The sequence below is a fragment of the Amblyomma maculatum genome, chromosome 1, assembly GCF_055883805.1.
Source record: "Amblyomma maculatum isolate TAMU_Amacu chromosome 1, ASM5588380v1, whole genome shotgun sequence".
In the NCBI taxonomy this organism is placed as follows: Eukaryota; Metazoa; Arthropoda; class Arachnida; order Ixodida; family Ixodidae; genus Amblyomma; species Amblyomma maculatum.
In genome coordinates this window covers 454,322,474-454,335,448 of record NC_139344.1, presented here as the reverse complement: position 1 = coordinate 454,335,448, position 12,975 = coordinate 454,322,474, and the positions used below count along the sequence as shown (strand labels likewise).

The 12,975-nt window shown below is 45.6% G+C and overlaps 1 protein-coding gene across 2 annotated transcripts in view; it reads left to right on the top strand.

Annotated features, from left to right (window-relative positions):
• SIDL (SIDL trafficking protein particle complex subunit 10) overlaps positions 1-12,975 on the top strand; it is a 95,714-nt gene that overhangs the window by 60,190 nt on the left and 22,549 nt on the right. For both annotated transcript variants that reach the window (XM_084603024.1, XM_084603023.1), the window contains exons 14-16: positions 2,129-2,364; positions 3,330-3,665; positions 10,774-10,951. In XM_084603024.1, coding sequence (XP_084459150.1) covers positions 2,129-2,364; positions 3,330-3,665; positions 10,774-10,951 — 750 coding nt within the window. The remainder of the gene's footprint in view (positions 1-2,128; positions 2,365-3,329; positions 3,666-10,773; positions 10,952-12,975) is intronic.

Here is a 12,975-nt window from a genome sequence, read left to right as displayed (position 1 = left end):
CTCTCATAAAGCACAAATCATGTAATACAACACTTCCTGCCTTTTTTTACTTACATGATTTTTATATGGAACCTTTGTGCAAAGTTGTACTTGAAATACTTTGTACTAGAAATACGTTAAATTGTTACATGCTGCTATACGCCACCGTGTAAATTAACAGCCAGCACTGTTGCGGAAATGGCAGATGGCGTTACTTGCATTATTTTTTTATTTTTTTTCGTGAGTCTGAAAGCCTGCTTTCTCGTGCATAAAGCCGTTTCAGTTTGCGGTAGCCACAGAGAAGCCACTTCAATGCCACAGCAACATTGTATTACCGCAGTTATCAAGTGAAAGTTGCAGCTTAGGCCACGGACTTGAAACTGGTTTGCCTGTTGTAGCAACACGTGCTCTCTGTGTAGCAAGAACAGTTTATTGAAATTGTTTTACTGCTCACAAACAGGAGCAGTTGAAAAGTGAGGCTTTTGCTGTGGCTTACCTACTAACCTGCATAGTACTTAATTGGCAGAATGGCGTTTGGTACTAATGAAACACAACAGGATAGATTAATTGATTTTTCTGCTTCCAAACGTTTGTGTTGGTGTGTGTACTGCAGTGATGGCGGAGCAGCTGCAGCAGTTTTGGAAAACTGCGCCAAATGGCAAATCCTCCTATATGCTACTGCAAAATCAAGTTCTTGCTTTTGTACCTGCACCTTCACCGAAAAATTAATTGAATATCTTTTGCGAGAGCAAAACTAGAACTTAAACCGACACTTTCAATAGTTGGGCGTACTAATCTTTTTTGACAGTGTCACAGAAAGTGTGAGTATGGAAATACAACTGTGGACCGCTTTTCCGGACTCGGTGGGACCCAAGAAATGGTTCAAATAATCGTGAACAGCACAAAAAATTTGTAAACCTGAAAAAAATTACTTTTCTGCGGAGAATTGGCTTTAAAAATGGCAAAATTTACCGCTCTCCATGTCTCGTTGTAAGTTGACAATAGAGTTATAGAATAGCCTGATCCGCTACCGTGATCTCCTTCTCTGCGCACAGGCTAGCGTGATATGATACGACAAGCTGCCAGTGCGCACGCCCTGACTCGTCTCGACACGGCAGGTTCACGTTCCGCCAGGGAGCAGATGACTCCCTCACGGCGATCACAGTGGAGCCCTGTGGATGTAGATTGCACGGTGCTATCTCTAATTAGACCACCTCAGCTTGAATCATGCTTTCATCATGTCTGCACCGCTTCTCTCCATGAGAAAGTGTGACACGCATGCAAGTCATGCGTGAACTAATGCATGTGCCGCGGGAACCAGTAACATTCTTTTATTATGAGTAACGACAGTCGCAAGGACCATGGGATGGAACAGATGGAAAGAAGGCTAATGGAATAAGTGCGTCCAAATGCCCAATCCACCCCCTCCCCCTCCCCCTTTTCAGGTGCTATGCTGTGGGCAGCAGCAGCATCAAAGCCACGGTGTATGCTGCACCTGTCCCGTTTTTTATTTGATTGCGTGCTCTTTGGTGCCTTTCTCAGCCATGAAAAACCAGTCACTCGTGACAGCAGTACCAGCTCGCATCTATACCACGCCAAAAAACGATCTCCGCAGTATTGACAGTTTATTTTGGTCCGAAAAATCAAACTTTGGGACTCGAAAAGTCCGAAATATTGGTTGCAAATATGTACATATTCCTATGGGGTGCGTGACAGTCACCGAGCCAAGTCCGATTTATTCGAGCTTAAAAATTGGTCAGCTACTTTATTCAGAATTTTGGATAGTTTGCGAAGGATTTGCTGTATCGATTTAAGCCGTACTGAATGTTTTCTGTTTGCTGTATCGAATGATTATTCACACATCAGCAATTTTCCTGTTCCTCAGCGTTTGTGGCTTTTAGGAACAGCACTCATTAGACTGACATGCATGATCTCTTTCTGCTTGGCCACATAAATGGACCTCCACATTGCCAACTTCTGTCACATGGCAAAAGCGTACATACTAGTTCAAGGCGTTGCCTGAAGAAAATTTACTGAAGACTGCTTCGTTTTCATAGAGTGGAAAACTATCTGCAGCTACACACAGCATGATCGTTCTAGCGAAGATTGAGGCTGAGTGGTACCACACTCATTGCTGTGCATCCTGCAGGCGATGGCCCAGTGGTGCTTCCCATGGAGGGCCTGGTGTCACTCGAGGCGGAGGAGGGCCCAGGGGGCCTCCCGCTGCCTCCGCCGGCGTCAACAGTTCCACGGTGGTCGGTGGGCAGTCAGGTGCAGCTCTCCATGACCCTGACAAGTCAGCTACCTGCTACCCTCAAAGGGTGCACCCTCACTCTCCACCTGCACAGGCTGGAAGAGCCACCTTCCACCCCCAGCACACCGTCCGTGAGTGGTCCTTGCATCTTTAACCGAGCTCACTAGGGGCCACTACTAATTGACCAGGAAAACTTTCCAATGAGTTCCCTCCTTTTTGATTTGTTGATTGGCCCCATTGACTGTTACTTGTGGTTATGAGCATCAACAGTGACATTAGATGCAAGTCTTAGCACTCAGTGTGCTCTCAAAACACGTAAGGTATGCAAAGGCTTCCAGTTTGATACCATCATAGGCTTGAAACATCACACTACATTGCACCCATACAACCTGTGTCAAGAACTACTGTGTTTCTGTGTTAAGAACTACTCGGAAAAAATTCAGTTGCAGTGACGCAAACAATCCTGCAAACAATCCAGTTGGGCTAGCAGTTAGTCAGGAGGAAGAGGCTGAAAGTGTATGCCAACCATGTGTTGGGTGCCATTCTTTGGTCCTCTGCCATCGAGCCCTGTAAGTAAAGCCCCAGTGATGCAGTTTGTATTCGTTTGCCCCCAAATTCTCACCTTCTCTACCCTTCCCTCCCCCACTCACCTTTCTCCCCTCAATCCTCATTCAGAAATCCTTAAAACCATATTGGCTGAATGTCACAATGACAGCACAGCACTCTTAAAGCTTGTTGATTCAGTTTAATTGTTTAAGAAATCTGGGTATAATTTGGTAGCTTGCAGGGCCCTATGAAACATGCACATTTCTCAAAACAGTGATTTGTGCGCAATTAATGGAGCTGACACTAAGCCTCCTACGGTCTTTGAGTGATGTTTAATTTTTCTCAAGGCAACTCACTTGAACTGCTCACATGATGAAAATTTGACAGAGCAACAAGTCAACTTTAGGTCCCATCTTTTGTGATTGTGCAAAGAATAGTGGATTTGGGCATTTTTCAGGGAATTATGTGTTAGCAGCCCCTTTCGTTTCCAGCAGATGTCAGTAGGATTGACAAAATAATGGTGCATGTATGTATTTCTCGCTGCTTGCAGAAACATCGTGGCCGGTGGAGCTGGCTGGCCTCAAGTGGGCGTCCTGGTGGTTGGACGCCTCGCATGGCCGTTCTAGTCCCGCGCACGGCTGCTGCAGCTGCCTCTGGTGCCACCAGTGGGCGAGGGAGTGCTGGCAGTGGTCACCACCACCACCATGGTGGCCATCATAGTGGAGGTGGTGCAGGGTCCATTGGACTAGTGTGCTCCAACTTGCCCACGATGCCACCACCTGGGCCCTGCCTTGTTGGTGGTGGTGGAAGTGGAGACAGCGTTGAGTTCCGGCTACAGGGGGTTGACCTAGCTCCTGGGTCAAATCGGTTTACTTTCTGCCAAGAGGTAAGTGGGCCTTGGAATTGGGTGTTGAGATTGAATTTTTCAAGCACAGCATGGGTGGACGTACAGGGTTGTCAGCTTCTGAGGGGAACACTTGGGCGCCTTTATATATTGGATGCTTGTAAACTAACAGGTACAGGTCTGTCCCAAACCTTCATGGAATGATTTCTTATAATCGGCTGTGCCAGCCAGCACAGGCGGAGAAGGTAGTGGGAGATCTAAACTTTGAACTAAGACCGCTCTCATTTGCCTGTGGGCAATTGCTGATGCACAGAAGTATCTACTGCATCCTCGTCAGAAAAAAATGCACCAGTCATTGGAGCAGCGTTGTGCAATCAAGTCTTGTGTGAAACTGAGTAAAAAACTGTGTGGAGACTTTCGAAATGCTTCAGAAAGCCCACGGTAACGACATAATGAAACAAAGCCAAGCTTTCATATAGCACAAGCAATTTCAGGAAGGTTGACTACGAACGCTCAGGGCATCCGTTGACATCATAAACGGACGATTCAGTTCGAAAAGTGCTACAAGTTTTGGACAAAGACCGGCGATGAAGCTTTCAGATGATTTCAGAAGAAGGTGGAATACCCAAAACAATTGTTCATTGCATCTTAACGTAGGATCTTCAAATGAGGAAAGTCTGCTCAAAAATGGTGCCAAAATTCTGACGAGTAAGGTGAAGGAAGAGCATTTGTATAGGTTCCAGGAATTGCATGAATGCTATGAAACGGATCCGGAATTTTTGGACCGAGTGATCACAGGACATGAGATGTGGATTAATAAGTAATGTCCTGAATCAAAACATCAGAGCAGCGAGTGGCAAACCACAGAGTCTTCTCGCCCAAAAAAAAGGAAGGATGAGCAAATCTAGAATCAAGACAGTGCTCATTGTGTTTTTTTGGCAGAAAAGGCGTGGTTCACAGTGAATTCGTGCTACAGGGATAAGTAATCAACAAGGATCTTTACTGTGAAGGGCTCAAATGGTTTCGCAACTGGATTTGACGTGCCTAAAAAAAAATGTGTGACAATTGGATCTTGCACCATAACAACGCAACCAAGTCTTACCGTACTCATTCTCTCCGAATTGGTGGCCGCAGTGAGTGTGGCAACACTGCCCCAGCTGCTGTACAGCCCCATCCTGGTACCGGTGGACTTCTTTTTGTGTTCCCAAAAATCAAAAGAACCCTCAAAGGAACTCGGCATGAAATGCTGGAGGTGGTAAAAGCAGCTGCGATGATCTCACTGAAGGTTCCCATTGATGACCTTCAGGATGAAGCGTTGGCAAGGGTGAAGCATTGGCATCGGTGAATCGAAACAGGGGGAGAATACTTTGAAAAGTTCTGTAAAGATTGTCAACTGATATTGAACAAAATTATTTATAAAAAAAAAAAATTTGAGAGCACTGCAGAATTGGTAGTGGAGAAATGCGAAAGCCTGAGTGTTGCTGCTGGACAGGGTACATCGCGCGTCCCTTGCGGAACACAACCAGTGTTCCATTGAATGCATCAGAGTGGAGTTCTATAATTGGTTTACGAAAGATGCAGTATCTGTCACTTGTGGAATCTTGCTGACACATCTTGCGGACAAATCTCACTGACGCGAGATTTTCACCATGAGCGTAGAAAGGCTTTTGCCGTAAAAAAAAATTCCGGGAACTTTTGGGGCAGATCCTGTATTTGCAGAGGGCTCAGGGAGATGTCATTGTTCCTGTATTTTGTGCATCTGCACTGCAAAGTGAGCATCGTCACTCTTACATGACACTTTGTAGAGCCGTGGTTTGTCATTTCACACCCCTGGGTTCACCTCGGAAGCAGATCACCCTGTATCTGATTACAACGTTTCAGGTTGCGTGAAACTTGGTTTTCTACTGCAAAAGCTGTCAGAAAATTTATGGAATACTTAAAGGGGGCCCTGCAATGCTTGTCCGCTATGCTTTAGGTGGATCCTTTACGTTATGCAGATACCAAACTAAAAGAATTACAGGAATCAGTGCACTAGAACGGGAGTTAGTAAGGAATGAATTTAAATCAATTTTCCCGGTTTTTCACTTTCTCATTTCACTCGCCCAATGACGACACACGGAGTCCCCAATTGAAACACTCCTCATGAGCATGTTGTGGAAGATGATTTTTTTTGGTTTCCTGGTTACTATAACACATTTTTGCTCAAGTTGACGACCTCTAATCTATGGCTAAGACCGAGTGGGTGCCTGACAGAAATAGAATGAGCAATGAAGAGACCTGGAGCAGGCAGAGGAAGGAGACAACCCTCCAACCGCATGCATCCTACAATAGCGAGGAGCGACCTGTAAGATCGCCTAATTTTGTCCTACCTAATTTTGGGTGCATAGGCAATAGTCCATGCATATACAGTCGAACGCGGATAATTCGAATTTTGGTTATATCGAACTCACGGAATATCCCCTTGAAAATTCTATGTAAAAGTATAGGAAAGCTGCGTCGTATATCAAAGTCAATTTCACCAGTCATTCAATATATCAAACTCCACACCACGCATTGGACAGTACGTTTTTTTCAAAGATGATTGCATCACCCTCGGCCGTTTGCCGCATGACATTTTCAATTATGGAGGAATGTTTTCAAGCCACGCGCGGAAGGAATAAGAGGGCATAGTTCGGCGACGGCTGGCTTAGGGCAGCGCCGCGCTCTTTCCCCAAACGCGCTCGCATCTGCGGTATCGCTGCCGCGCGCCAGCACGTGACGTTTTCAAGCCATGTGCATGAAGGAACGAGGGGAACCAATGCAGCCACGGTGTTCACGAGAGGGGGAAAATGTGATAGAGCGAAGTGCAAGGGTGTGCCCACTCTTATGCCGAGCTTTATCTCTCCTCTTCCTCTCTTTCCCGGTCTTCATTCGCAGCAGTACGCACTATGCTTGCGCGGACCAGCCAGCTCTGCCCGTGGCAGATGCTTTCTCCAGTGTGTGTTGCGAACACTCTGCACGCGGCGGCTGACGTGCGATGCGTGTCTCGTGTCGTTGTGCTGAACATGCATAAGCTACGGCGATTGCGGACGCAAGAAGTGGCAGTTTTTTTTTTTTTTTTCATATCTGTTTTCTTGCGAGAGTTGTCCTTGTCGTGCTGAACGTGCGGCGCAGCGTAAGCTATGGCGGCTGTGGACGTTAAGAAGCGGCAGGCTTTTTGTTTTTTATTTGCGAGAGTCGTCCATTCTTGCATTTATGAATCAACGAAAGCACGCATTCAGCTGCGATCATGACATCGACTTTTAGCATTGTTCACTTCAAACGGGTTTTGCACGTATCACGCTAGCAGACTACGCCCGCCCCAAACACGGCGTGGTAATTCTAACCAGGCTTGTGCAATCAAGCCATCACGGGCACTCTGCCAAGTTCGCTCCCCTCCACCGCAGGATTGATTGATTGATTGATTGGAAACTTTATTGAGTGCATGGGAATTCTCGGAGTTGTGGGTGGTCCTATTCCGGCAGCCCAGTGGCCTGCGCCATAGCGTGGGCCCTGCTAACCAGTCCTCGTTGTTGGTCGGGGTCCTCGCTGTGCAGAATGGCCTCCCACTGTTCCAAATTGGGATTAGGAAGTTTATTGATAAAGGGATTTAATTGGCATGCCCACACCATGTGAAAAGCCGTAGCTATTTCTCCACATCTATCAAAAGTATAGTCAAAAGATAAACACGCCGGCACATTATCTCTGCATAGCATCGTGGCGTGCTGCCAATAAATGAGCTGTGGATGTCATAATGAAGGGACAAACTTTTTTTTTTTTTTAATTTTCAAGGGCAAAATTTTTAAGGGCATGGGTTGACTAATTGATTAATTTTCAAGGGCATGGGTTGACCATGCGACAAATACAGTATCATTTTTCACGATCGCAAGTAGCGTTTGAAACCGATTTCTGTACATTGAATTATCAATATATGAACTATTTCGCGATCCTCTTCGAGTTCGATATATCCAAGTTCGAGTGTAGGTGGTTAAAGACTGATGCAAAATATAGTAACAAGCACACATTTGTGTCATTTGCTTTGTAATGCCTGTAGGCAGAGGAAACATGTTGGATTCATCGACCTGATACAAAATACAACGAGGCGACATATTTTTCCTAATGGACACTATTTGCAGTCCATTTGTTATCTGTCCAATTTTCACATGCTTGCCAATGTAAGTCATATCCTCTGCAAAGAACTACGTACCACTATGAACCGACACCGTCAATACCATGGTTTTTGGCTCTCGAGCAAATTAATATATTACATACCGAAATATGCGTGTAACGATCGGCAGTAATAGCATCACCATAACTCAGTAATTGCTACAAACAAGCAAAACAATGCACTCATATTGTGGGACCCTTTTAAGCTCCTTCTTTGAGGGATGATGCGATCTCATCTGTGGATTCTTTTGCAGACCGTCGTTTTTTAACATGCCCTTTGCTACTCATTTAATCACTACAGTTAAACCACTATGTAACTAACCTCTGTGTAGCAAATTCCTCGATATTAGGAAGTTTTTAATCCTCCAATGTTGCCTTTATGGAGGTGCGTTTATTTGAAAGCTCCATGTAACGAACGTATTGCGGCGGTTGGCTTTGATATAACAAATTTGCGGCACTGTCTACCTGTCAGCTAGTGCTGAATTACTGTAAATTGAGCAGAACCCCACAAATTTCATGACGATAAAACATAAAGTGAAGAGGAACATCGAGAGCAATGAGTGACCACAATTGATACACGCTGTGTTTCGACAACGACGGCACATCTACGTGGCAAACGCAGCGATCTTGACTACTTTTTTTTTTTAGAATGTGGCACTACAATAGCTAAATGCTGAAATCGAAAAATAATAGGAGAAACAAAAAAAAGAAGACAAAGGGCGAGTAGTGTGCGTCCATTGCTGCCATGCAGTTGCTTGCGATCTCTCGGGCGTTAATAGTGAGAGCAATGGAGAGTGCCGGCAATGCGAGCCAGAGTCAATTTCCTGGGGTAACAGTGGCAGGATAGTGGGAGCATGCGTGAAGACTCAGGCGCTTCCTCGCCGGGCAACGGCGTGAACGCGCGTGCTGTCCTACTTCTTTTCCCCCTTCCTTGTAGACACACTGTACGAGCCGGAGGTGGAGGCTGCTGCCGCAATCGCGCCGTGCCTTCAACGTTTCACTTCTTCTATAACTTTGAGTAACTCTGGTTTACTGTAAAAATTTTCTAAGTGGCTTCTTTTACATTCAATTCTTACTCTGGTTTTAGTTGTGCATTGCCCTTTTGAGCCTTCATGTGAAAACTGCATATAACAAATAACTGGGGACATTTTACAATTTTGTTATAACCGGGTTTAACTGTACTCCCTTAATTTGTGCCGCTATTGTATTGCATGTTCTCATTAGCATACAGTCACGAGCTGCCCCATCATGTGAAAGACCTCTCAATGTAGGTATAAAGTACTACTTTAACCAAGCTATATGAATCTGTCTGCCTGGCTTGTCGGACTCGGGATCCAGTGGGTTTGATTCCCGTTTGACCCTTCAGCTCAAAGGAGCCGTCCACTTTGGAACCTCCTGGCACTCACCGTAATGGTACACAGCTACCCCACCAGTCAGTGGCCGGCCATGCCACCACCTGCCAGAGGCATGCCCATGATTTTTTTGCTCACAGTGCTGGCAGTGCTGACATTGCTCAATTTTGTGGTTATAGTGAAGCCTTTAATGCTGTCACGTTAACAACACAGTAATGTTAGTCACGTCTGCCTCTGTTGCTCCCCTTGTTAGAGTCAGGATGTGTTTACCAGTCAGCCACAGATGCTAGCCTCGTTTGCTAAGAATGGTCAGGAGCCAAAGCCACGTGCTATACCTAATATGGTTATGAAATGTTATCGAGAACTGGAAAGAAATACAGACAGCAGTCATTCAGCCATTGTGGCGGAGATGGAATATAGCAGACTTACAATTTAGTTGACTGCAATATTATTTTGGGTCTTACATTAAACTTGTGTGAGTGGGCCCTTTACACTATTTGGCTTATGGTTTAATTTACAGGGCATGCCCCAAAGGGACTCAGGCTCTAAGAATGCCCACCATATGCATCCTGTTCACTACAAGGTTTGCCAAGTGTGGCAATCTTGTGTTGCTGCACCCACCGTAACATTGCACGGCTAAAACTAAGGATGCCAGAAACAGTTTCAAGATGGTCTGCCACGATATTCTAGATTTTACTCATAATTTTCGAGTCCAAAGATATATAGTGGTCACTGCTAGTCAGGTAGTAGCCGCTTCGCCACTATTCGATCGCCACACTTTGATTAGCAGCCACTTGCTACCGCAAACACTTAAGCTAATCCTGATCACAGCACAGGTTGCAGCAAGGGGCGATCATGGCACAGATTGATCAGAAATTCAAAACGCATCTGACAGCACTTTACACACCTTATGAAACACTTTATCTTTCTGTACACAACAATGACGTATCAAGCTTTTCGCTGGTTACACAGATTATGGATTACATGTCCCGGGCTGTGCAAATGATATAACGTTTACCAATCTTATAAACCAAATCATAAGCCAAACAGTGTAAACACACAAAAGGGTCCACTCTCACAAGCCTAATATACGAAGTCAAAATAACATTGCTGTCAGATAAATTGTTAGTTTTCTACGTTCCAACCTTTGTTACAATGGCTGAACAACTGTAGCATTTGCATTCATTGTCTTGGATGGTGCTATGACCAAGAAATTAGGAACACGCGAAGGTAGAAAAGGGTGCTCGAAAAGCAAGTGGACCGATTAGCGTTGAGGATGTTAGCATTTCTGGAAGCTTTTTCGCTGCACTTTCTGCTGCAGCAGCAAAGCTTTTCTGTAGGCCCACAGAATACTTATGTGTCTCACGACTCTGTAATGCAGAGTCATGGCAATCAGGAAATTCATGTGCATTATGTGCATGGTCTGCCGACTAAATTGGTGCTTTGTGTGAGTCTTGTGTTTGCAGCATTTAAACCCCGGCATGGTCACCAAGTTGCGGTCCTTGGCTTTTGAGTCAACGTCTCGAACCCATTGTTTGACTCACATAAGGAAGGGTGCTGTACTGACACCACGTCTATTGTGACTCTCTACTTCTCTTTCCTCTCGTGTGCAGGTGTCGCAGGTGGGCTACTACATAGGTCGGCAGGTGGACCTGCGCTGGGAGCAGCTGAGTTTGGCCCAGCTCACCCTGGGTGGCTCCCCTGCTGCCAGAGGGGGTCCCCCTCTGGGCCGCCCACCTGCCTTCACTGTCTACTACGATAGCCCCAAGGTGGCGCTCCACTTTCCCCAGGGTGAGCAACGTAGCACAGCAGCTGCTTCGATAGTGGTGTTGCCACATCTGCCATCGTGTGTGGCCATTTCCTCTGAGGCATTCTAAAAAAGATAAACATTTCATCACCTACCTCAAGTCTCCTGTTGCGTGCTTTGTTCTCTTCTTTTTTTTTTTTTTTTTTTTTTTGTGCATTTCAAGTATCCATTGCAAATTCTTGCAAGGCTTCTTTTCAGTATTTAGCCATAATGTGCAGCTCTCTTGTTATAATAATATATAATAAATTGGTTCACAGGAAGGGAAAGGCGCAGTAACTGTCACACTTGCTCTGTGGACACCCGAACCGCGCCGTAAGGGAAGGGAGGAAGGTGGGAATGAAAGTGGAAAGAGAGAAAGAGGAGCCGTAGTGGAGGGCTACGGAGTAATTTCGACCACCTGGGGATCTTTAACGTGCGCTGACATCGCACAGCACACGACGCCTCTTCGTTTCGCCTCCATCGAAACGCAGCCGCCGAGGTCGGGTTCGAACCCGGGAACTCCGGCACAGTAGTCGGGCGTCTTACCACTGCACCACCCCGGCGGGGCACTCTCTTGTTGCAAGCTGGTCTTTTTGTGCACTGTTGTTGAATTTGAACTTCAGTCGTTGGTGGTGCACTGAATAATTTGGGAACAGCTCGCTGGACTACAGCACACAATAATGATTTGTAGAATTTCATGCCTGGTGCAGGGTTCTTTAGTTTTGCTTGTTTTTTTCAGTCTCGCTCATTTCAGTTAATGGTATAAGTGTATCTGTCTGCTGTTGTTCATTGTCACTTTCCATGTTTTTCCTTCTTCGTGGATGCCAAAGGCATTCTTTGCAATTAACCACAGTGGTTCAGTGGTTGAGGCAGCAGACTAAACGGGCAGCAGAGAGGTATCTGCCTGATGAAGTTCTCCTATGTCATTCTATCAAAAGCCTAGCTCACTTAAGGGACTGCCCTATGATCACATTTTTGGCTCACAAAGACAAAAAGCTATTGTACTGTTTACTAGGCACACTCGGATTGTCAGTGTTTAGTGCAGAGAAAATGGGAAGTGAGCAGACATTCTGCTGAAATAATTTTCAAATCTAAGCAAATGGCTTGCAACTGCAAATGCTGTAGCCAAGAAAAAGGTAGTTCGTTAGGGCTAAAGATGTGATTTTTGTTTTTTCACTCATGCAACAGGAAGAAGTTAGACAGTTTTAAGCATGGTTAAACCAATGGTCGAGTGAAAGTTGGAAGGGCAAGCAGCATCATAGAGTGCATGGCTGCACTTACAACTGTGAAGTCATTGAAATGCCATAGCCTTTTCTACACATAGCACAGACAGCCAAACAGGTCGACCACTAACTTTCATATTGTGGCCAGCTGCATCTCAGGCAGTAAGATGGGATCGACCACTTCACATCTATGTCCTGGTCTTCCTCACTGCACTGCATATACAAAAGCACAGGTATGGCAGTGCTGCTGTGAAAGCTTGTTATGGCAATATTTCATCGTGAGACGCAAACAAAGAGGTTGACTTTTTGATAGAATAAAGCTAAATGTAGGAACAAATGGGGCAGTACTTCGAACCGGGATATATCTAACCCAGAAAGTTCAAATTTCAGTTATATCGAACTCACGGAATATCCCCTTAAAAATCCCATATAAAAGTATAGAAAAGCTGCGTCATATATCAAACTATAATTTCACTGGTTATTTGATATACTGAACTCCGCACCAAGCACTAGAAGGTGCGCCTTCCCCAAAAACGATTGCATCACCCTCGGCCGTTTTCCGCGTGACGTTTTCAAGCCACACGCGGAAGGAATGAGAGAACAGTTCGGCGATGGCTGATCTTGAGCAGCGCCGTGCCCTTTTCCCTTAGGCACGCGCATCTGCGGTGATCGTTTGCAAGCCATGTGCGTGAAGGAACAAGAGGGAACCGGTTTGGAAACGGCCATTACAGAGGCAGCCGTGGTGTTCGAGAGAGGGGGAAGCAATGCGATAGAGTGAAGCGCAAGGGCCGCAAGGGTGTGCCATT